This window comes from Bubalus kerabau, chromosome 7 (assembly GCF_029407905.1).
Source record: "Bubalus kerabau isolate K-KA32 ecotype Philippines breed swamp buffalo chromosome 7, PCC_UOA_SB_1v2, whole genome shotgun sequence".
NCBI classification, from domain to species: domain Eukaryota; kingdom Metazoa; phylum Chordata; class Mammalia; order Artiodactyla; family Bovidae; genus Bubalus; species Bubalus kerabau.
In genome coordinates, this window is record NC_073630.1 from 74,411,172 (window position 1) to 74,435,888 (window position 24,717).

At 41.3% G+C, this 24,717-nt stretch overlaps 1 protein-coding gene across 2 annotated transcripts in view; it reads left to right on the forward strand.

The window, feature by feature from the left end:
* The window catches only part of KIT (KIT proto-oncogene, receptor tyrosine kinase), an 86,048-nt gene extending 75,782 nt beyond the window's left edge, over positions 1–10,266 (forward strand). For both annotated transcript variants that reach the window (XM_055588589.1, XM_055588590.1), the window contains exons 15-21: positions 1,447–1,538; positions 2,006–2,133; positions 3,154–3,276; positions 6,173–6,284; positions 6,398–6,497; positions 6,845–6,950; positions 8,042–10,266. In XM_055588589.1, the coding sequence (XP_055444564.1) occupies positions 1,447–1,538; positions 2,006–2,133; positions 3,154–3,276; positions 6,173–6,284; positions 6,398–6,497; positions 6,845–6,950; positions 8,042–8,170 (790 nt within the window). In that variant the 3' untranslated portion in view covers positions 8,171–10,266. The remainder of the gene's footprint in view (positions 1–1,446; positions 1,539–2,005; positions 2,134–3,153; positions 3,277–6,172; positions 6,285–6,397; positions 6,498–6,844; positions 6,951–8,041) is intronic.
* Positions 10,267–24,717: the final 14,451 nt, after the last annotated feature.

The following is a 24,717-nucleotide window of genomic DNA, read 5'->3' on the forward strand; positions in this document are numbered from 1 at the left end:
TAACAGAATGGCAGAGAGCTCCAAACAGCTCTCTGTACCGAGGTTTCTCACCATCTACCTCCGAATTATTTCTGTATTCCTTGCCCTCTCTTTCCTTAACTTAGGTTATCAAGAGGCACAACTACTGTAGCACATTTTTAAAAATTCTGCACCTTATTTTCATCTCTTTTATCCTTGATACCATTCTGAATTTGAATATGTCAAGAGTTTCAAGTTCCTTTAAGAAGAATTGGTGTAGTTTACAATCAGAATAGAATTCTCTGCCATCTTTTGCCTTTTCTTTCTTTTAAGATCCACCATTTAAGATTTTCTAGATTTATGCAGCCCGACAGAATCATATTCATCATGCCTAATCCCTTATACATTTTATCTCTGCAGTTGTGTGATGGGTTTCCTCTTTCCTTTTTATTTACCATATCCCCTGTATTTTGAGAAGGCAAGACTTTGTCTCCTGAACTTAACCCCAGGCCCTGAAGGAGACCTCGGTAAATATGGTTGATGGGCGATTACCTCTTAAAGTGTTTTTCTGTACCTCTGGCTGAAGTTTTAAACCCTAGATGAAGCTTTTTATTTTTTTTCGATCCTGTAAACTTTGAGTGGTGTTAAGGGGCAGTAAAATACAATGTAAGCCAAACCACCTTTGGTTGTTTCTCTAGCACATATGCTCTTTATATGAATAAATGAACCACTTTGCCTTATTTCTAAAACCTTGGCCTCACATATATTTTTTGATTTTCTGAAATAATGGCCTAAATAGTTCAATCCTACGTAGTGTTTTTTGTGCTTTGGGATCCCATATGGGATTGGAACCACCAGCATGCTCTGAAGGAGATTGTTGTCATGGTGTTTCTATGCTAATCAGAAGCAGGAAGTACTAGAAATCTTGAAGACTCTCCAGCCAAATGTTACAGATTCAAGAGGTCCAGATGGTTCAGAAAATCATCCAAATTATTGGTGTTTATCTGAACCAAACTTGGTTTTTTTAAACTATCTTCCATCAGTCGCTATATGTTAACGATCCCTGTCTTCCCCCACTAATAACACATCTCAGGAGCTCTGGTTCTTTGTCTCTTTCTTGTCTCTTTCATCTTCTCTCTCTTGAGGCTAATTTAGAGAGTTTGAAGTGATGTGGGATAATGGTTTTGGTTCTCTGTTTCTCATTAAATCCCTGGTGTCGAGAGATAGGACATTTCTAACCAGAGTCCCCTCTACAGTTGAATACAAAAAAAAGGCCATCTAATTCCTAGGGATTGGACCCAAATGTTGAATATTAAAAACTCATATCTTACTGAATAAGATTTTCTTCATTTAAACTTGGCAATACTTTATTTAAATAAATCAGCCTCTTATGTAAAAAAGGGAGTGGAGAGATAGCCTGCCTCTCACATGCTCCCCCATCTCCCATTTTATTTACTCGTGATTTGATGGACGTTTCATTTCTCCCAGCAATGATAGTACTAATGAGTACATGGACATGAAACCTGGAGTTTCTTATGTTGTACCAACCAAGGCAGACAAGAGGAGATCTGCAAGAATAGGTAGGTACCTATCAAACAATAAGAACAACCTCACTGACTCAGAGTTTCTCATATCACCGTGGAATCTAACATCATTCCTGGTAGTAACTGGTTCTTCTTTACAATAGGCTCAGGGTAAGCGGGTATTTGGAGTCAGAGCCTGTGTTATTGTATTCAGATACATATATATGCATCTTGTTGCATATATAACATATGAATATCAAAATACATCAGATACATATAAAAAAATATGAGACTTTTGTGTTCATCCACCATTCTTCTTCCTTAAAGATTTTGTAACTTAGCCCAGGATTGGGAATATTAACTTTGTGATTCAGCACCTTCCTGTCCTTAACACTGGGGAGAGGATTTGCCTGCAAGTTCATATCAATTCCCTGATTACCAGCCCTTGGTGGTGTTGTCACTGTCTTTTACTCTCCTTGTCTTTAAGATTTTAATTGCTAAGAAAATCCTTCTTCTCCTAACAGGTTCATACATAGAAAGAGACGTGACTCCTGCTATCATGGAAGATGATGAGCTGGCCCTGGACCTGGAGGACTTGCTGAGCTTTTCTTACCAGGTGGCAAAAGGCATGGCGTTCCTTGCCTCAAAGAATGTAAGTGGGGGTGATTCTCAGAAGGGTCCTGTCCCTGCCCCCACCACCCCCAAGGAGTATTTAGAGCCATAGTTAGAATGCAGAGTGTCGCTTGAAGTGTGGTAACCAAAAGCAGAGGAAATATAGTTTCTTCATGTTCCAACTGCTGTCTCTTTGAAATTCCTGTTCTCATAAGTTTTAAAGTGCAAGCCTGTCTAAATGAGCTTTCTATGAATATATTTTTTATATGCAATGAATTCATTTAGAATTTGGCTTTTAGGATGTAGGAGCTGCTCTTAGAAAATAAAGAGATGGTTATTTTATCAGCCAAAGGAAAGGGTATCTCTTGTAGTTGCAGTGCTTGATGAAGCATATACTTGAGTCTTTTTGAAGTTAGACTTCAAATATTGCATGTATGGTTTACCAAGTGCTGGGGAAGTAAGGAATCGAGAGAGAGTAATAAACATTTGATCAAAAGGTTGAGGATAGGAAGAGAATGAAGGAACCAAAACAAGAAACATGGTCTCTAGAAGGGTGAGAGGAATTTCTTAGGAAACCAGGCTAACAGAATAGGATGAGGTTACAGATCCTACCCTTAAGTGTCATTGGTGACATTTCCAAACAATTACCAAACTAAAAGAGGATATAGGATGGCTGAAATAAAGAGCCTCTTCCCTTTGTCCTTTGAGGGGGTCAAATTCAAGTTGTAGACATTTTAGAAACTCTTTTTAAAAGGACATATTCAAAGAGAAGCATGTAAAATGAAAGCAGTCCTAAGTGGGGGGGAAAAAGCATTTATTCAAGTTGGTTTTGAAAGCAATTATAGTAATTAAAGTCCTAACAATGTAAAACACAAATTTGAACATCATTCAAAGCGTAATCTAGATATTTATTTTTGGTGCACCAAATAGTTTAAATGTAAAGCAAAACTATTGGCTCTATATAACATAAGCAGCATTCTAGCATTAAATATAGCTTTCACTCTTTAAAAAGTTTAAAATAAATTTAAATGGTTTTCTTTGTCTCCTACTCTTCTAATAGTGTATTCATAGAGACTTGGCAGCCAGAAATATCCTCCTTACTCATGGTCGAATCACAAAGATTTGTGATTTTGGTCTCGCCAGAGACATCAAGAATGATTCTAATTATGTGGTCAAAGGAAACGTGAGTACTCACTCTCTCTTGACAGTCCAACAAAAGATTTTTGTTTCAATTTTTAAAAAATATTGTCTTTTTATGATTTTCATAGTGCAAATCCTACCTTTGCGATATCATGCATTTTAGCAGTCAAATTAAATATACTTTAGCAAAATTCCAATAATAGAATTCCTAATTCTAATTGTGTAATTATGGGGCATGTGAAAGAAACAGAAATAGCCTTAATTTTCATTATAGCTGGAGAATAGCAATGAACTCGATTTTGTTCAAGTGAAACAAATGTGGACCTGAAGGTCACAGCAGGAGAATTTTATTTTGAGATTGAGAGGCTATATGAAAAAGATTAAAATCTAAGATAATGTTCAGAATTAGGTATATAGAATATTGGATCTTAAAATCAAGAGAGCTTCTTAAAGACGTTCATAAGGAATAATTGGCTTATGGAACATAGTGATTTTATTTCAAAGTGCTTTATTTCATTGCCAATTTTCTTTGTTATCATCAGGGCAACCCCTTGGCATTAGAATGCAGCATCTTCACATTTTAAAAGTTGGGGAAACTAAAAGCACAGTGTATTTTAGTGATATTTGTCTGAGATGACACGGATCAGTAGAGGCTGAAACCAGAGCCTATGATTCCCAGAGCAATATCCCATTAGTATGGGAAGCCAGTAGTCCTGAACATATATTTTTCTCCATCTATTTTCCCAGGCTCATAGCTCCAGTCCAGAGCTATTCCTAGAGGTAGCTATTTGTGTGCTTACACATAATGTAATATTTCCTTCTCCATCACTAAGGCGTCTCTGTGGGTGGGCTGTACTAGACTTGGTTTTTGTAGAAATGTTGCTGGGTTTACTTTCTGATGACAGCATGCGTTTCTATAATAATAATTCGCTAAGGCTAGGAGTGTTAATAACACCAAGTCCCCACCATCCTGGTGCACTACTGGAAGGAAGAATGAAAGGTGGTTCTCTATCCAGGCCTTTGAATATTGACAAAAGGCTAATGGGTTCCAGGCCCAGTCTTGCTGAGTTCGAACCTGGTTCTGTCATTTGGTGGGTGTGTCGTATTTGGTAAAGATGACCCCAGCACCTCTGATTTCAAGACACCTTTTATTAATAGATCTCAAGTTAAGAGCCCCTATAAGAACTTTAGCACAAAATCTGGGAGGGGATACTGGAAAGCATTTTTATTTTTTTCCTGCTGACTAAAATAACTGTAAGACCAGAAAAAAATTGTCTTCCCAGTTTTGGGTCCTAAATGGATTATGGGAAGGGTTGATTTAGCTTTCTGTGGTAAATTAAGATCCAAGAATCCAGAAATGTCTCTAAGAGGAATAGTCACAGAAAGTTTGGCTGGATGTTAGTGGAAGGAGTTCAGGATGTGAAGTTCAACTGTTGAATTTAAACTCTGAATCTGCCGCTCACCACCTTGGAATAGTCATAGTCAGCATAAGCCACTACTGTCTTATCAAGTGGTTGGTTGTACAGGATAATTTTTCAGATCCTAGTGTATCAGCCATACCGAACTAAGCACTGGTACCCACATTATCTCATTTAACCCACAAGACAACTCATGGAATTTGAGGTACAATTTTTGCTTTACGGAAGAATATCCTGAGGCTTCTATTACAGATGTATGTGATGTTCCCAGTGTGTTAGTGAGGGATAATTGTGGCTGTATTTGACAGAACACCCAAAAGGAAAGTAAAATAAGGATAGAAGTTGCTGGCCGGGCCTGGTATGGAGGTCCTATACCAGGGAGCAAATTCCTCAACCTTTCCATTTTACACCATTCCTGGTGTGGCCCTTAGCTTCATGGTCCAAGATGGCCTCAAGAAAGCCAGCCAACAGATCCAGCAGGCAAGACAATGGAGGAAGAGACAAGAAAGAAAAGGCCACAGGACACATGCCAACTTCATATTAAGGAAGTTTTCCAAAAGCTGTCATATAATACTTAGTGGCCAAAACCGAGCCACGTGGCTGCACACAGCTATGAAGGAGCTGGGCAATGTAGTCCTTACCCTGGGAGGCCACGTTTCTATTAAGGGATAAGGGTAACTAACCTTCTTTGGTAACTAACCTCTGTGTTACACAAGGCCAGTGGTGGAGCCCAGGTTAGAACCCAGGTATCTGTCTCTGACAACTGTGCTCATAACCACCAGGCTGTACAGACTCAGTGACCCCCATCTTGAAAATGAAGATAGTATTGGGGCTTCCCTGGTGGCTCAGACAGTAAAGAATCTGCCTGCAGTATAGGAGACCAAGGTTCGATCCCTGGGTAGGGAACATCCCCTGGAGAAGGAAATGGCAACCCACTCCAGAAGATAGTATACAGTTGACCATTGCACAAGGCAGGGGTGAATCTCAGTATAAATGAAAGCCAGAACTCCATATCCATGGTTCCTCCACGTCCTTGGATTCGACCAAGCATGGATCATGTAGCATTTATTATTGAAAAATATTCTTGTATAAGTGGACCCATGCAGTTCAGACCCTCATTGTTCAGGGGTCAGCTGTACTGGTGATCCACTTATTTCAGAGGTAGTCAGAAAAAAAGTGAAAATTCATAATTCACAAGAGTTCCCTGCTGGTCCCATGGTTAGGATTCTGGGCTTTCACTGACAAGGCCTGGGTTCAGTCCCTGGTCAGGGCACTGGGGTCCTGCCCACTGCTTGGTATGCATATCCCACTCCACCCCACAAAAGAAAAACCACCCCAAACTAAAATAACCACACATAACATAATCAGTCAGGGTCCTCTGAGGTCATATGGGTAGAAGGTCTTTGTGAGATGCCCATCAAGTTCTCACCCCACCTCTCTATAGGAATATTTTCTATTCAGGTTTTGATTTTTTTTAGCTTTGTGATTAACATTGTTGGATCTTTTGTGCTTCCATTGCAGGCTCGACTCCCTGTGAAGTGGATGGCACCGGAGAGTATTTTCAACTGTGTGTACACATTTGAAAGTGATGTCTGGTCCTATGGGATTTTTCTGTGGGAGCTGTTCTCTTTAGGTAAAGTGAGCCTTGCCAAAGGCACCTTAATCACACTCAGCATCTTCTTTAAGGTGCTACCAGTGCTCTCCTTGCTGATTGTCATGCTGATTTGCAAACTGTTTGTGCCTCAGGAAGCAGCCCCTACCCTGGAATGCCAGTCGATTCTAAGTTCTACAAGATGATCAAGGAAGGTTTCCGAATGCTCAGCCCCGAGCATGCACCTGCGGAAATGTAAGGGCCCAGATGTCCTTCCTTCAGATAACATTTCCTCTTTTGTTTTCCTTTTTTAAAAACAGAAACCCGTATATTGAGGGTTTTCACCAAGCATAGCTTGAAGTGTCATTTGGTTCCTTGTTATGACATCTTGGGCAAATGTTATTTCTGTCACTGAGTTTCATAAAACTTGCTACCAAATAAAGTTTTGGCAGAGTCTCAGTACACACAGTTTTATTTTATACCCATGTCATTCAGTATGTCCAGTTGTGTAACCCTGGAATTATGTTCAAAATTGTTGAATGGCATATACCTGCAGATCAGTTAAGGGCATTGAGGAATGATAATTGGCCCTGGTCTTGCAGGTATGACATCATGAAGACCTGCTGGGATGCTGATCCCTTGAAAAGGCCAACATTTAAGCAGATTGTGCAGCTGATTGAGAAGCAGATCTCAGAGAGCACCAATCATGTGAGTATACTCTAGCCAGGCATAGGACCTCTGTTCTCTTGGTTCCAAAGCATGTCCTCCTTCTCAGGTTCTGGGGGTGAGGACTAAGCTACCCACCCTTTCTCTTCTTTGCTTAGGCTATAAATTGAGTAGGAAAGTGAAGCAATGGAAGCAAGTTCTTTTTGCTTAGCCCCCTACTCTGAGCCAAGGGATATGAGATGAAGAGGGGAAAGAGTAGAGGGCTTGACACTCAGAAGTGTGGGCATAGAAGTTTCCATAAGGATTTGCCACTTTTCCTTCTCTACCCCAAGTGTTGGTCATGGGGCTTTGCATCTTCTCTGTCTCACGTGTCAGGCCATTCAGCCTTTGGAGGGTTGGGGTAAGGCACGTAGAAAAGACAGGTTGTTCTCTGCAGTAAAATAAACCTTCTGCTCAAGTAAATAACCAGAACATGGCAGATAGCTTTCATGGCCACAAACCGTAGAGAATGAAGAGTTGCTTGAAGTTGAGGGATCCCTCCTAGTGATTTGAGAAGCAGGGAGTTCAAAACTCAAATTCATGATTTCTTTTGCTTTTAAGGAGGAATGAGTGATCCTTACTTCGACTCAGATTATTTTTTAAGCTGCTTTTTTCTTCTGGATTGTGCTTGGAGCCATCTTTTCTTAAGATTATACCATTGATACTTTCAGGTTGAAGCTTGCTCTTCTGGGTGTCAAAGCACATTTCAAATTAGACAGCATTTCACACCCAAGTGCTTGGTTCTCAATGGAAGAACCACCAATTTCTTAGTGAATGACATCAGCCATTAGATGGGAATTGGCTACAGAAATTTATGCACCTTTTAAAAAAAGTTAGGTCATTCTCATTCCTGGATGCATTCCAGCAGAAAAGCACATTTTGGACTAGCACTTCTTACGTAATCAGACCATGGGAAAATGAGGGATAAAACAAAGCTTATCCTTGGTCAGTGTGATTCGGTTCTTGGCTGTAAGGTCTTGTCAACCTCCTGGCTGTAAGAATCTTCCTAAGTTATTTGCAGTTCCTAAGCTGCACATGTGCCCCTTTGTTCCTTGTGGGGACTGGCGTATTGACTGTGGATTTATTTTCCTCAGATTTATTCCAACTTAGCAAACTGCAGTCCCCACCGGGAGAACCCCACCGTGGACCATTCTGTGCGCATCAACTCTGTGGGCAGCAGCGCCTCCTCCACGCAGCCTCTGCTTGTCCACGAAGATGTCTGAAGCAGAGTCTGCATCTGGGGGTCTCCTGACAACCCCGACCCCCCTCTCTTTTGGTTTTCACAATGGTTCCTTTGTTTTCCTTCCACTCGAATCCTACTCCAGGGTAGTGGACACCCTGATGTAATCCTGTCTTTATGAGCACCCTTTAGTGACTGATGATTTTTGTCATCAGCTACCATCAAGCTGCCTATGTTCCTAATAGCACACTAGCCCCTGCTAACAAGGAAACTTCAGACTTGTAGAAAGGGAGGGTGGGATGGACTAGACACACTGAGTCCTTCCCAAGGTTTCTCCAATTTCTATCTGAAAAATGTAGTTGATAGTTTTGAGTACATAAGAGTAGTCACCTTCATTCCTCATAATCATCCATGATGGTATGATGATGTAGCAAGACTAGAAGCTGAAACCTTATCCCTTGATGCAGAAAATAGAATGTTATTCAAAGGCCAGAAGCCTATGACTATCTGGGCTCAAGAAATCTAGTATTTCATGCTGGGAGTAAGACACAGGCCATGGAAAAATGTTCTCCAGGCCTGAATAAAGACTGCTGGGCATGAGCCTTCATGCTTCTGACCTGGTTTCTAAATCAAATTCATTAATAGTAGCTGAATTGGAGAGACGGCCTCCCAGCCCACATTTTGTATATACTCATCTATAAATTATATGCATTCACATATTTGAGGGGGGAAAACCCACAAGGTGTAGTTTCTGAATACAATTCTGGCTTGAGTCTGCTGTGTATAGGAATAACTGATGAGCCAGAACAAGTTTGAAGGAAACAGTGCTTTAAAAAAAAAAAATTATTGCCAAGCACAGTCTTAACAAAAATCTCCTTTTGTAGCCGATGAACTTGCTCTAGAGATTGTCCAGAACAAGCCGACCAGCTTCAGAATGTCATCGTGTTCAGTGGATTTGATGCCGTTTGAAAAAGTGATTCATTGCATGACTCTGGCAGGAGTGACAACCAGTGCTATCTTAGTTTGGATTCTTCTGTAGCCAAAAATAAACTTTAGATTCAGCCTCCATCACAGGCATGTCCTGGACACCTGGCCAGTATCTATATAAGTGTGTATGTGTGCGTGTGTATGTATGCTTGTAGACAAAATATTTTGGGAGTAGTCTTGCCTTGAGCCCAGGAGGGTCCTTCAGCACCGAAGAAGTAGCCTGGCTTTCAGCAGCAGCCCAGCTTTTGTTTCACTTCACCTTGCTGTGTAGAGAAGCTTACCAAAAGCTTACATAGAGGAGTGCTTAAGTCCGTATTTATTTGCAATCCACCTGCACTTAAGGCACTCTGTTACTTATACTCAACATACTGTACCTGTTCCTTAGACCTTGTTAATGCTACTCTCCTACGGAAACATATTTCAGTTCTACCCTTTAGGCTGTAGCCTGGATATTAGTGTTACCTGTTTGTTTGTTTGTTGCCTCTACCCAATTATAAGAGGTCCATGGTTACATGGCAGGGTTTATGTGTTGTCTCGCAAGATTCAGGTATGCTGCCCTCACGGTTTTCCCCTCCTAGGTCTCTTTGCTTTCATTTAGAGAACTGTGGCCATTTATCTGAAAGTAACCATTTGCACTGGAGTTCTATGCTCTCGCACCTTTCCAAAGGTAACAGGTTGGGGCGTTTTGTTGCTAATGTAAGACGTTTTTGCTGTTTGCCACACTTTTGTCTGAAAATTTCCTTTGCATTTCTATTGACTTTGGTTATAGTAAGAAAAGTGGTTGTTAATTGTAGATGTCTAGGTACTTCAGGGGCACTTCACTGAGAGTTTTGTCTTGGATATTCTTGAAAGTTTATATTTTTATAATTTTTTTTTTTTTACATCTGATGTTTCTTTGCAGTAGCTTTATGTTTGAAATTATTTTGTGGCTTTTTTTTGTAAATATTGAAATGTAGCAATAATGTCTTTTGAATATTCCCAATCCCATGAGTCCTTGAAAATATTTTTTATATATACAGTAACTTTATGTGTAAATATGTAAGCGGTGCAAGTTTAAAGGATGTTGATGTTCTATGTGTTTTTTTCCTGATATGTTGTCCAACTGTTCACAGTTCTAAAGAATTCTAATAAAAGTGTAAATATAAAGTCAAATGGAATTTTTATTTTATTATTTCAGAGTCAGTGAAATTAAACTTGAAAGTGTTAAAAGTGTTAAAGTGCATTCACCCTGACATTAGAATGGTTTGTACCTAGTATGTGTAAGGTGAGGTTTCCCAGATGGCTCATAAGTAAAGAACCCACCTGCCAATGCGGGAGATGCAGGAGACTTGGGTTCGATCCCTGGGTCAGGAAGATCCCCTGGAGAAGGAAATGGCAACCCACTCCAATATTCTTGCCTGAAAAATCCTGTGGACAGAGGAGCCTGGTGGTCACAAAAAGTCAGACATAACCTTGCGACTGAGCACATGCACATATGCGTGTGTGTAAAGTGTGTAAAGTACATGCAAGCCTATCAGATCACTAGGATTTGTATACTTAAAGATTTGAAAAACATTTATTAAGAATTTGTATATGCTGTGTTTTCTCATTTTATTTTTACAACCCAGGATCTCCATTTAAATTGAAAAGTAATATAGAAAACCTTGCTAGGATGATTATTAAGTTGATTCATGTGAAATGACCCATCTTGGTTAGCAGCAATTTTATGTGGTTCAATCTGATATAACTAGCTTGTTTCCTCCTGAAAGAGATTGTCTAAAAATTAATATGAACAGTGAAGTAATTCACAAGGTTGACATGAGGAATCTTGAGAAAATGGTTTGTATTCTTGTTGGCTTAGATTTTGAACATCCATCCTGAGATGTTCGCGCCCCACCTTTTAGTCTTTATTCTCACTTGTTTCTGGGGCAAAATTGTATCATTTGCTTGGAGGGAGGTGACTTGTATTATTTAATTCAGTATGTTTTGTGACTGGCGCATCCTTTGTATTCAGGAGGGCTGTCCAGACCAGTGAACCCTGCATAGAGCCTAAGAGTTATTCCAGCTTAAAATACTCACCCTGAACCACAAAATTATATTAAAAATGAGGTAAGCACACCAGATGCCATCAGTTTTTATTTTCTTTACTGTCATGGCGTCTACTCCTGCAGAAGTAACTCCTGAAAGGAGAGTGAAGAGGGGTTAAAGGTGACCTGTAATGAAGAGGAATCCTTTTAAAGTCTTGAGGGGGAGTGGTGTGACCAGAAACATATCAATAATCAATGAAAAATAGACCCACATTTCAGTTAAGCATTTTCCATTATTGTATTACAGACAAGAATGAATGCTAATTGACCACAAAACAGGAAAATCCTTTATACATATTTTCAGTGTCATTTAGACTTTTCCTGTATTTGCACTCTCGAGTTAGAAGCAGTCCAGAGCCCCTGTTGTATTAGTCTAGGTGTTTCCTTCACTGACCCAGCTTTAATCAAGTAGATGCTTGGTGTCAACGTTCTGGGTTCAAAGGTGCCAGCCTTGTCCCGACCTCTTACTGCTCTGTGACACTGAACAGATGAGCTCTTGAAATCTCATCTCCCATAACAGTGGTGACTGCCTCATTATACTCAGTTGAAGTCTGTTCATATGCCTATTACATAAATAGCACTCAAAAATGGTAACTTTTGTCATGACTGATTAGGCTCCTTAAGAAGGAAGAAGATGCTCTTGTACCAACTACCAACGTAACCCAGCAGGTACCCCACATAGAACTCTGGTCAGAAATGTGCTTCTAGCTACTGTCTTCCTCTAAAATGCAAACAAAACTGTACTAGTTTGCCGTGAAACTTGACTTTGCTAGAGAGATGTCTCTGTTTTATTAAAATTTTATTAAAATCACCAGGAATTCAAGGCTCTTATTTTGCTCCAGCCTTCCCTCCATTCTTCTCTCATGTTACCATAGACTCATAAACGTGCCCCACACTTGTGTTTCCATTCATTCCGACTTCATGTTGTCTCTTCTCTCCCAGCAAGCCCCCAGCTTTCAAGACCGGGCAAATAATCGCATTGCAAGTTGCCTCTGAATCCCCATGACACTTGGTACCCATCCTTTTTTATTTGCTCTTACAATCTATTCTGCCTGGTACTATAATTATTTTGATTCTTGTGTTAGCTCCTCCCCACCTGTACTATATTCAGTGTTAGAATTAGCATACCTATATGGGCTAAGGTCTCTGATTTCACAGGTTATCATTCACTTGTTAAAATATTTAATTAGACACTCCAGAGGTTAAATTGCTTGAGAAGTTGCTAGGAGTGAAGACTAGCCCAAGTTCACTCAGTGGTCTGTGGAGTCTCTGCACCTCCACGGTGACAAGTACCTGGTCTTAACATGCTGGCCTCTCCCCATCTGTGTTCGTGTAGTCATCCCTGTTCTATCACAGCACTCTGTCCCATGGAGATGCCTTAGTCTCAGCTTCTCTAGGAAGCCTGTACTTGTCAGTGGGAGTTAGCCTAAGGAGAGATTCACCCGTCACCCTTAAATGATCACCACATTTCAAGATTTCTTGAGAAACAGGTGTTCTCAGATGCTCCTGAGGCTTCTAGCACAATATTTCATGAGTGATTAATCTTTTTTGAATGAATAATTAAACATTCCATCAGCACAGAGTAAGGGAGAGCTGTCTGGGAGGAAATGGGTCTTGGAAAGATGGGAAATATACATTTACCCAGACCAGCACCTTGGAAAGGCAGCTTCATTTCATCCTAGGGCTGAGGCTTTGGGGAGAAGAGAGAAGGGAAACTAAGAAACTTCTTTCTGGCAGCCTCACCGAGGAACACCCAGCTGCCTTGTGGGAAAGAGGAGAAGAGAAATAGAGAAAAGGAGGGCTTGGGTAGCTGGGGCAGGTTTGGGGAAGAAGGGAAAGAGAAGTTCTCTTTCTTGTGCAGTGTGGAGGCTACAAAGACCCTCCTGGGCTGGAGGTACAGAAATAAGACAGGAGAGCTACACCCTAGACTTGAACTTGGGAGGGCCCAGTAGGGCCAGCCTCTCCATGAAGAAACCCTGCACACGTACTCCCAGGAGGGGCCTTGGGACCAGCCTGGCTAGTACCAGCTGGGCAGCCTTCCAGTGGATACCTGTAAAGGAAAGTGTATTAGTCTGTTACACCTGCCATAATGATGTTTAACAAACTGGGAGGCTGAAACAACAGACATTCATTGTCTTCTGGAGGCTAGAAGTCCTAGATCAGGGTGTTGGCAGGGTTGGGCTGATTCCTTCTGAAGGTTGTCCATCTGTTTCTTGCCTGTCACCTGGCTCCCTGTGGTTCACTAGCCATCGATGGCGTTCCTTGGCTTGTAGATCTCTATTTTCTTCACGTGGTGTTCTCCCTGTGTGTGTGTATGTATGTCCAATTTCCTCTTTCTTTGAGAATGGCAGTCATGTTGGGTTAGCCAACTCTATTCTGGTATGACCTCATCTTAACTAAGTATGTCCGCAATGGTCTTATTTCCAGTAGGGTCAATTTTGACATCCTGGAAGTTACTGTTATGACTTCAATATGAATTGGTGGGATACCAATTCAGTCCATAGCAGAAGTGTCTCAAAAACCCTCTGTACTGTAGCAGGTGGCCTGATCCTCACTGGTGTACTGAAATTCGCTCTCTGAAAAACTAAGAAAATGATCTGCAAAATGCCAATTTCACAGCACACTTTTCAATTATTTTATTATTTAGAACAGTGCCTGGTCTATAGAAGACACGCAGTACTTCTTGAATGAAGGAAATTTTATGCTCCTCCTTGGAACTTGCCCCCCTTATTCTGCTTTGTCTTCCTGCTCTGTTTTCCTCCATCACCCCTTCAACGATGAGAATTGCACAAGGTCTGGTCCTTCATGTCTTCTCTCATCTGATATGCTCCCATCAACCCCTGATCTATTTCATATCATCTCTGGGATGTGGCTGTCATGGTAAGATGATTCCAACTCTGTCTCTGATATTTCTCTCCCAGTATAGACTAGGGTTGTGAGATAAAATAGACGACACCCAGTTAAATGTCCCATGCAATATTGGGGACATAGATACTAAAGAAATATTTGTAGTTTATCTAAAATCCAAATGTAACAGTGTCCCTATATTTTGTTTGCTAAATCAGATAACCCTTGTCTAGATTTGAGGAGTCAAGCTCCAACATGTGGAAGAAATGAAGAATTTTGATGACTGTAAAAAACCAGAGGAGGAACTTTATTTTAGTGAAGATCTGTGGATGTCAGGTCTTCTTGTGTTTGCTGTCTAAAGGCGATGTCTTCACCTTCATTCTTGAAAAATTTTTTCACTGGATTTAAAACTCAAGAATGGCAGTTAAAATTTTCAACATCCTTATTTCCATGCCCTCTTCTGATTTCTATTGTCGTTGAAAAGTCAGATCAATATATTGTCCTTTTGAAGAGAGTTATCTTTTTTCTTTGTTGCTTCTAACACTGTCTTTGATTTCACTATGAAATGTCTAAGCTCTGATTGATACAAATGAACTTACAAAACAGAAACAGCCAGAGATCAAATTTCTTTCTATTTCTTATTGAGATTTTTTTGGACTCTGAATCTATGGTTTGATGTTTTTCATGGATACAGGGTATTTCTTAGCTCTTTTAAAATTGTCTCTGCCCATCCTGTTTCTCTTATCCATCTAGAATTCCAATTCATTGCATCTTAGAGCATCTCACTCTACCCTCCATGTCACTTAATCTTTCATATTTCCCTTCTTTTTTCCTTTTTATACTATTACAAGGTAATTTTTATTCTTCCTGTTATCTAAATCCCCCTTCAGCTTCTGCCCAAGGAGAACTTTTTTTTTTAAGCACCATTATTGAAGTATAATTAGCATACCATAAAATCTACTCATTGTAAGTGTACAATTCAGTGATTTTTTCAAATTTATAGAGTTGTGCAACCATCCCCATGATATAGTTTTAGAACATTTTCTCCAAAATTTATCTCATGCTTGTTTGCACTTAATGAGTATTCAACTAATTTTAATGAATTAATTTTTGATTACTCTTGCCTTGTAAGATGACACCACATATTTGACTCCCATAGAATGCACTCAGTTATTTAGATCACTGGGATCTTTAAATGTTTTGATCAAATAACAGTGATAATTGATAGGTTGCCTTGTTTGGATATTAAGAGTGATGATGCAGACGATGGTAATGATGATAATGAAAGCTACCATTTGTTGAATGCCTACTATGTACCTGGGTCTATATTGGATGCTGTATAGTTGGTTAACGTAACTGACACCATCTTGGACCCACACAGTTCCTCCTGTCCTTCCACTGTTCCTACCCAGGACTGTGCTTTGTGGTAAATCCCTTCTTTGTTGCTAACAGCTTTGTAGTTAATAGATATTCCTTATAACCATTGCAACCAGCTGGCCTCTATGTTCTGATAGTCTCCAAACAATGACAAAGGCCTTTGTATTCCCAGTACCCATGAGACTAGTTACCCTTTCATAAATCTTGACTTAGGAATGCACTCTCTGATGCCAAGCAAGTCCCCCATACCCTAGGTTATGTATAAAATTGTCCCAGTGGCCCCTCAGCAGTGTGGGGTGCACTGCAAATGCTTCCAGATCTTTGTCTGGTCAATCCATCCTATGCTGCCAAGTTGCTAAGTCGCTTCAGTCTTGTCCAACTCTGTGCGACCCAATAGACGGCAGCCCACCAGGCCTCCGTCCCCAGGATTCTCCAGGCAAGAACACTGGAGTGGGTTGCCATTTCCTTCTCCAATGCCTGAAAGTGAAAAGTAAAAGTGAAGTCACTCAGTTGTGTCTGACTCCACGACCTCATGGACTGCAGCCTACCAGGCTCCTCCATCCATGGGATTTTCCAGGCAAGAGTACTAGAGTGGGGTGCCATTGCTTTCTCCAAAAAACTAGCTAGTATATGGCAAATATCCTTTTCACACATTATCTTTAGGCATATATTCACTTTGTAGTGGTGGATGGTTTAGTTGCTAAGTCGTGTCTGACTCTTGTGATCCCACGGACTATAACCTGCCAGGCTCCTCTGTCCATGGTGTTTTCCAGGCAAGATTACTGGAGTGGGTTGCCATTTCCTTCTGCAATCCATCCTGTAAGTTACTCTTTAATAAACTGGTTCAATGATTAAATGGAGCTGCCTGACTCATTTTTTGGTCTCAGGATAACTTCTTAGTTCATAGGTATTTTTTATTCTCCCTGTCCTTCAACAGATGTTTTACACAGATTACCTTATTTAAGCCTCAAAATAACACTAGGAGGTAGGTATGATTTATCTCCAGTTAAAGATCAGAAAACTGCCTCTGAGAGGCTCGCTGTCTTGCTTTAAACCCCACAGCTAGGAGTGGTCGAGTTGAGAGGCAAGCTCTAGTTCGTTTGATCTCTGAATTTTAAACAGCAACATCACTATAAACTAGTTGGTTATATAGACAGGCAAGCTCCATGTATCCTCTGCCCTTTGGATGAGGTTTTAGCCATTTCATTTCACCTTCAATTTTGCAAAGAAAGAGAAAGTGAATCACCCATTTTGCTCCCTACTATTAATACCATCTCCTCTGAATGTTGGTGAGAATGGTGGTTGAAGTCAAACTTAATGTGAGGCTCCAGAATCAACCACTGATTTCCCAGGTTCACCGTCTGCTTTCTCAACTATGTACCACGTGACCCTACTCATCTCCTTCAAGGACATTTTCCCCTCTGTATTTAAAAGAACAGTCTTGTTCATTCCAGCCTTGTGAGAAAAACATAATAGTGTTTGCAGCATGGGCTGGAGTCTGAAATGCAGAGAAGCGTTGGAGAAAGAGGGTAAATCAGAAATTGCAGATCAGTGAGAGTGGGGGTGAAAATACCACCTTTCCTTTGCTCCAACAGTTGTTATTGTTGCTTATAAATTAACAAGCTGTCGCCCATATGTCTCCTCCACTGTCGATTCCACTTTTGTTGGTTAAATGCAGCTTTCATGATGTGGATTTGATGGGGTTGTGGGGATAGGCGGTGTTAACCTCTCAAGGGCTGGATCCTCAGGGTAAAGGCTCCTAATTGAAATGCATGTTCTCAAGTGGCTCTTCTAGGTGTCTCTGTCCACCGTTGCCTTTGAAGTGTGTGCGTGCTTTTTCAAGCATATCAGCAAGACCCTGGTGTATTGTATGAGGCTGACCTTTTTCTCTGTGGTCTGTGGCTTAGCAGCTGCTTTTGTTCTATAGCTAATGAAGAATGAGGACAGGCAAGCACTTTTGTAGTGGTTATTTGTCTCAGGATGTGAATAGACATTCTAGGGCAGCTGAAAACATTTGTGTTGACGTGACAAGTCACCAGACCTGAGTGCCAAACCTCCCTTATATGGCATCATTTGCTCTAATCAGGGTGTGCTTTACTCTTGAGGGGGTGGGTGGTCTAAAAAACTGGAAAGAGTTAACTGACTTTCTCTACTGCTTACATCCAGTTGATATGATATTAGTCTGTGAAAATGGTATTCATTCGGTGACCTAATCTATCAATAACTTCTTCATGTGGCTTTCTCGAGAAGGATACTAGAACCTCAAACAGGTTCAGTGAAACAGAATGCTGCTGTCAATCAATGATGTCTCCCTGGACATGGGTATGGGGAATGCTGTTTATTTGTTAACCCACATAACACCTTTATATAGCTCTTATTATGTTCTAAGTGCTTTACATACATTAACTAATATGATCCTCGCAATGACCATGTTTAATATATTATAGATGAGGAAACTGAGGCATAGAGAGGTCAAGTAACTTGACATAGTAAATTGCCAAGGCAGAATTTGAATCCAGGGAGTCTGGCTTTGGAGTGTGGTTCTAAAGCACTGTGTCAAACTGCTTCTGTTGTCCTGTTTCAATCAAGACAGGATACGTGGGTTAGTCTCATTCAGTAAAAGCCTCACATGTTTTTCCTTGGCCTCAGATACAAGAAGGTATCTATTCGTGAGTCACAGCAGAGGTGGAAGTCCCCAGGATGAGAAGGAGGAATTCCCCAGGTGCTCAACATGTGTGCGTAAAAACCACAAGTCCAGGCTAACTCAGGTCTCTGAAATGCATAATGTTTAAAGCTGGCAGGGAAAGTTGAAGCTAATGATACTGTGAAAGGTATTACAAGCCCATCACTTGCCCTACGTGTGCTTCTGTTTACAGCTCAAGTGAACTTTTTTTCCTTTTAGACAACCATTTATTAAGTACTAAGCACTTTACTTGCATTATTTCATCTTTTTTTTTTTTTTCCTTTGGCTGTGCCGGTTCTTAATTGTGGCACTTGGGATCTAGTTCCCTGATTAGGGATCAAACCTGGGCCCCCTGCATTGGGCGCATAGAGTCTTAGCCACTGGACCACCAGGGAAGTCCTGCATTGTTTCATCATATCCTCACAACAGTCCTAGGAGGTAGGACTTTTTGTCTCCATTACACAAATGAGGAAACTAAGATGCAGGGAATTTAAGCAAATTTTGTTTGGCTCCAAAGTCTCTCTCAATGGAATCAGAAATTTTCAACTTCTTTTGCTGGGTTGCTGCTGAATCCCCAGGTAAAAGGAAATTCTAGGAAGCAAAACATTCCATGGCAATGGGGAATCAGAGGTGTGCCTGGCAGACTCTTATTCCCCTTCTCTACAGTCACTCCAGACTAATCCATCACAGACCACATTTGGGAAACAGAAGTTCCCTACAGTTCAGTAGCTTAAAATTTTGTCGCATTTCCACGTGGTTGACTAGCTGATGGCTCCTCTTACTAGAAGGTTTCCTGTCTGGGGGCATTTGGGTAGCATTTTTCAGCCATTAAACAGACACTCTTGACTGAACAGGAAGATACTGGAGGAATTACACCCTCCTTGTCTGCAAGTTTTCCAGTTCTCTCCAGCACCAAGCAACCAATTTGTTGCTTTCAAATTAATTGTTAATCCCTCTTAGGTCAACAATATGAACTCTGATATGATTCCTTCCATAGCTTTCTATTTTATACAAATATATATCTTTATCTCTATCATCTATCTAGCTCTCTTTGCATATATATTTATATATATATTTCTTGTTCTTTAAAGAAATGGGATTATTATATATTCTGCAACTTATGTTTTTAACTTATACTGTATCATGATTATCACTCTAGATCACCACATGTAAATGAAGCTTAAAATTTTGCATTGCATGGATATACCAAAAACCTGATGTTTTCAGATAAGAAATATCACTTTAGCTACCAAAAGTTTATAGACCTTATATTTTGGGGCCTACCTCTAACAAATGTAGAAGCTGACATGCATTTGTTTGTTTGGGTTAAAAACAGAGTTGGGGAAGTACGTGATAATAGATTTTAGTCAATTTATTAGATAAAGATGATCCATATGAGAAGGCCTAGAGGAATGCCAGATAAGGTGTGTGTGTTCATTAAAGGTTAATTAAATCTGCAAGTATAATATCCTTTAGTAAGTAAAAAGAGGCCAAGAAAGTAGAAGGTGCATTAGTGTGCCTGGATTGATTTTTATTCAGTGAATTTTAAAAGGAAGATTATTAGCTTTTCTTAGATGTCTAAAGGAAATTGAAAGAAAAGGAGGTATTTTCCAATCATACACATGCATCTACAGTTCAGCTGCCCATGATTAAAATAAAGCTGGACCACACCAGGGTTACATTAGATATTCACTGCTCAGATAGCAATGAGTTATCACTTTCTCCTTGAACTGTTCTCCAATGATTGCAGTTCCCCTACTCATAAGAATGTCAATCCTTACCCCTGTTTGGGCTGATTAGTTAAGCATTAGCCTGCTTATAACCAACAATCAAAATATAATAGCTGCATACCAATAGCTGTCAAGCCGTATAACCTCCAACTCCCTGACATTCCGAATCCATCAGAAGACTAGTTGTTGGAAAAAATGCTTATGCACAATCATCTAAAGGATAAAAAGTTCATCTCTTCTCTCCTACGAAAGGTAAGTTCTCTCCATGAACATAAGAAAGTTGTTTGCATGGACGGGCTATATTGAACCATAACCCCAGAAATGTTTTTGCCGAATTATACTTTGGAGTATTCCATCAGCTTCTACCTTAGATTAAGAAAATTGTAAAAAGAACATTATAGTGATGAATGTTTGGAGTCAAGAAGACCTGAATTTTAATCTCAGCTCTGCCATTTGTTAGCTGTAAGACTTCAGGTGAGTCATGTAATTTCTCTGAGCCTCAGCTGCCTCATTTATTAAATAGAAATAAGAACCGCTTCTAGCTCTTTGGTTGTTTGTAGAATTAAATGAGATAATCCAGGCTAAGTGTTAGCAGGCGGGTACTCAATTCTTGGTCTTCTTGGCTGAGAGTCTAGATACCTGGGGGCCAGGCTTTCCATTTCCTACACCCTTTGAGTCTCCAACAGTCTCCCCAGTTACATCCCCAGCCTCCCTGGCAAGTCCCCACTTGCCTCCTCATTCATTCTGGGAAAAGCTAGCCTAATGACTTCTATGAACCGAGGCTTTAAAAAATGAAGGCTCCAAAAGGGAGGGAATGTTGTCTTCTGGCAGCTCCTGCCTGTCACACAAATTAATCTTCCAACAAATTATACTGCCACATCTGAAAAAGAGTTTGTCGATCTGCCAACAAATCGACAAGTGCACTGAGTATAACTCAGGGATTCGTTATTTGTCTAAAAAGTCTCTTGATGTCCCAATGAGCAGCAGCATTTCAGCCATGGGCTCCAGAAGAGTGCCCTGCAAGCCACATGCTGGACAGCACAGGGTACCATCCTCATCATTGTTTTTAGTGCACCTGTATTTATTACAAAAGAAGCAGAAGGACATAATGGAGGAAACTTCTTCAGATCTGTTGAACCCCACCCAAAGGCTGTTCAGCACCGAGGTAACTTCAGATGGTGTCATTTAAGTTCTGTGGGGTTGGACTCAACCATTTTTGAAATGAGATGGTCATGATATATCAGTGGTTTCTGAAATTCTCAGTAAACATGGGGATGGGAGTGGGTGGGACTTTGAGTCCCCACCCTTGATTTACCCAGAGCTACCTGATGTTTATCTGATCTATATATCTGGTGAGAAGAAAGGTCTGTTACCCAAAGCAAGAAAAAGGTTGTAAAAAACCACTGGATCGGTTGATCTCTAGGGTCTGCAATTCAGATTCTCAGAATCAGCTGAGAACAGGTGATGACCTTTCTCTTGTGTGGCATTCCACCCAGGCCCTTTAGATGTAAGCAAATAATAAGTGCAGTCCCAGCCCTGACTCAGAACCCAGACGCACAACATCAGAACTGAACCCTTCTGGGATGTGCACAGCTCCTTAGGAATTGTGGCAAAATGCCTCCTACCCTGGTTTTCAAGATCACTCTTCCTTGCTCCCCCCTCCCCCACCCCAATCTTGCCTTGGGCTGCACCCCTTTGCTGTAGATGAATCAGGGCTCAGATGGGCACGTATATACTTTCTCTTTTGGCTGCCTTAACTGCTGCTTTGCCATTGTCCCTACCTGAAGCCTACAGTTCTAGAATTCGGGGGCACTATTTCCAAAGTCACACCAAATAATATTGATCAATCAATCACTGAATCCCAATTATGCAACAACTATTTTTTCAGTACCTGCTCTGTAGAAAGCAGAGGGCTGGGTGAAAAACAAGCCATGGATGGTGACTTCAAGAAATGTATGGGTTCCTGGGGGTGGCGGATCGCATATGTACAACTTATTACTGTGGGATCAGGGTATACACATCTTGGGAGCAAAGAGACAGGAACAATTAGCTTTGCCTGGAGGATTGGAAGAGACTTTATAGTGCTTGGAATATAGTATCTCCTCAATAAATATGTAGTGAATGAGTGGATATTTGAGAAGGTGGACTCTGGAGGTAGACTGCTTAGAATTGAAGCCCAGCTCCTTCACTTCGTTAGTTGTATGAACTTTGGCAAGTTAGGTAACCCCTCTGTGTTTCAGTTTTCCCATCTGAAAAAATGGGGCTGACAGTACTGACCTTACCTCCTAGGGTTGCTTTGAGGATTAAGAGTCAACAAAGGTTTTTAGCCAATGCCAACTATTATATATAGGATAGATAAACAGCAAGGTCTTGCTGTATAGCAGAGGCAAATATATTCAGTATCCTGTGATAAATCATAGTGGAAAGTAATATGAAAAAAAATGTACATGTGTGTATAACCGTGTCACTTTGCTGTGCAGCAGAAAATGGCACAACATTGTCAATCAGTTATACTTCAATAAAGTTTTTTCAAAAATGAGTCAACACATGTAAATCACTGTTTGGCGCAAGGTCAGTGGGTCAGTGCCGTACATGGGCCTGTTGCTTACCATGGGTGCTGAACAGGAGTGGTGGCTCAGATGGTAAAGAATTTGCCTGCAATGTGGGAGACCCAGGTTTGATCTCTAGGTTGGGAAGATCTCCTGGAGAAGTGAATGTCAACCCACTCCAGCATTCTTGCCTGGAGAAGTCCATGAACAGAGGAGCCTGGTGGGCTACAGTCCATGGGGTTGCAAAGAGTCAGACACGACTGAGCAACTTTCACTTCACTGGAAGGAGTAGACAAAGGAGGGGAAGATGGGATCCAGATTAAAGGCACAGGAGTTCTTTTCAGTAACTCCCAGATGGAACTTGCTCTTATCATCATTCAAGAAAACAAAAACAAAATAAAAACCTGGCCTGGGATCCACAGTCCCCGGAATTTGCCTTCCCTTCCCCAGCCTCATGCTCTTCCCCACCCCTCCTTTTCATTTCCTTTCCTCCTTTCCTCTCCTTTTCCCTTCTCATCCTCTTCTACTTCCCTCTGTTTCCTTGTCCTTCCTGCTCCCTCCTCTCATTCCCTCCAGCTCCCTTCAGCCTTCTGAGGTCTGTTCTTTTCATCCACCCTTTCTCTCCCCTCCTCCTTTCCCTGTAACCTTGGTCTTCCTCCCTCTGCCCATGTCAGCCAAGCTAGCCCTATAGACATTGCTTCAAAGCCTGGAAAACCAGACCCTCTGTTTTTTGTCCCCCTTCCTCTTTGCGCCCCTTCCTATGCAAAAGGCATAGGAAGAGATGAAGACAGACCAGAGCAAAGAAATAAATCTTTTGTTGTTGTTATTGTTGCTTCTCAGTGAAAAGTACCCCCGGGTGCCCTTTCTTGACAACACAGCCAGGGCTCTCTTGATGACATTTGTAGCTCGGTGTGATTGCAGCTTTTGGCCTGCTAACTTTTTACTGTCAAACACTCTAGCGGTTTTCAGGGTTTAAATGGCAGCAATCCACATGGACAGAACCACCCCTGCTGACACCCTGAGGGGGCAAAGCTTGGATCCTCAGAAAGACAAAATTCATGAGTTTACTGCACTTAGAAATCAATGCTCAAGCATGAAGTCTGGCCACCATGGCTCTCCCTCAAGGGGCCTCCCTTTTCTCTCTCCTGCAAGTGATTCCTGCAGGTTGGTTATGTGCCTGACACCACTCCATGTTCTGCAGAGGCAGCATTGACAGGACAGAAGGGGTCCCTGCTCCACTGAGATAACTTCTAATGGGCTAGGTAGACCATAAACAAGTAAAAGCATGACTAATAAACTTGCAGGTAGTTACTAACGCAATAAAGAAAACTAATCAGTAAACGCACTTTGATGAAGAAGGATTTGCGTTAAGTCACACAGTCAGGAAAGTTCTCCCTGAAAGGGATCCATTGAGCTGAATCTTTAATAACAAGAAGGAGCCTCTACGTATACCCAGGGAAGACCCAAGAATCAAGTTGGGAAGAGTTTGGGGAAAAAGACTCCAAGGGATGGAGTGTAGGGACTGAGTAGGGAGGTGGTATGTGATGAAACTGGAGAAGGAGGCAGTGACCAGCTTTCATTAGCCACATTTATAAACCCTTCTGTAAGTAACAGCAAGTAATAGAGAATGATTGGATAATTATATCAGAAAAAGAATTTACTGTAAGGAACTTGGGTAGCCCACAGGATTGTCAGGGACAGGTGTAGAAAAGTGGCAAGAACAAGGGACAGCAGCTGGACACTGACATGGTGCTCCTGCCATCATCCCTGTCACTGGATACTCCACTGGATGGCAGCCAATGCCACTGATGCTGCCATCTGCACTGGGTCCCTGTAGTCACCAAGCGAAAAGTGAAAGTGAAGTCGCTCAGCTGTGTCTGACTCTTTGCGACCCCATGGACTGTAACCCACCAGGCTCCTCCATCCATGGGATTCTCCAGGCAAGAATACTGGAGTGGGTCGCTACGCCCTTCTCCAGGGCATCTTCCCAACTCAGGGATCGAACCCAGATCTCCCGCATTGCGGGCAGATGCTTTATAGTGGGTATGTGGGCATATTAGGGTTCTCCAGAGAAACAGAACCAGTAAGATGTGAGTTGTCCATCTATCTACCAATCATCTGTTCTATCATAAAGAATTGAGTCACATGATTATAGAGCTGAGAAGTGCCAAGATCTGTAGTTGGCAAGCTGGAGAACTAAGAGGGCAGACAGAATAAATTTTAGTCTAAGCCTGAAGGCAGAAGAAGAACAGTCTTCTGCAAGACAGTGTCTAAGCTCGAAGACAGGCAGTGAAAGGGAATTCTTCCTTTCTCAGCCAATTGGTCAAGTAAAGCTTTTGGTGATGGAGTGA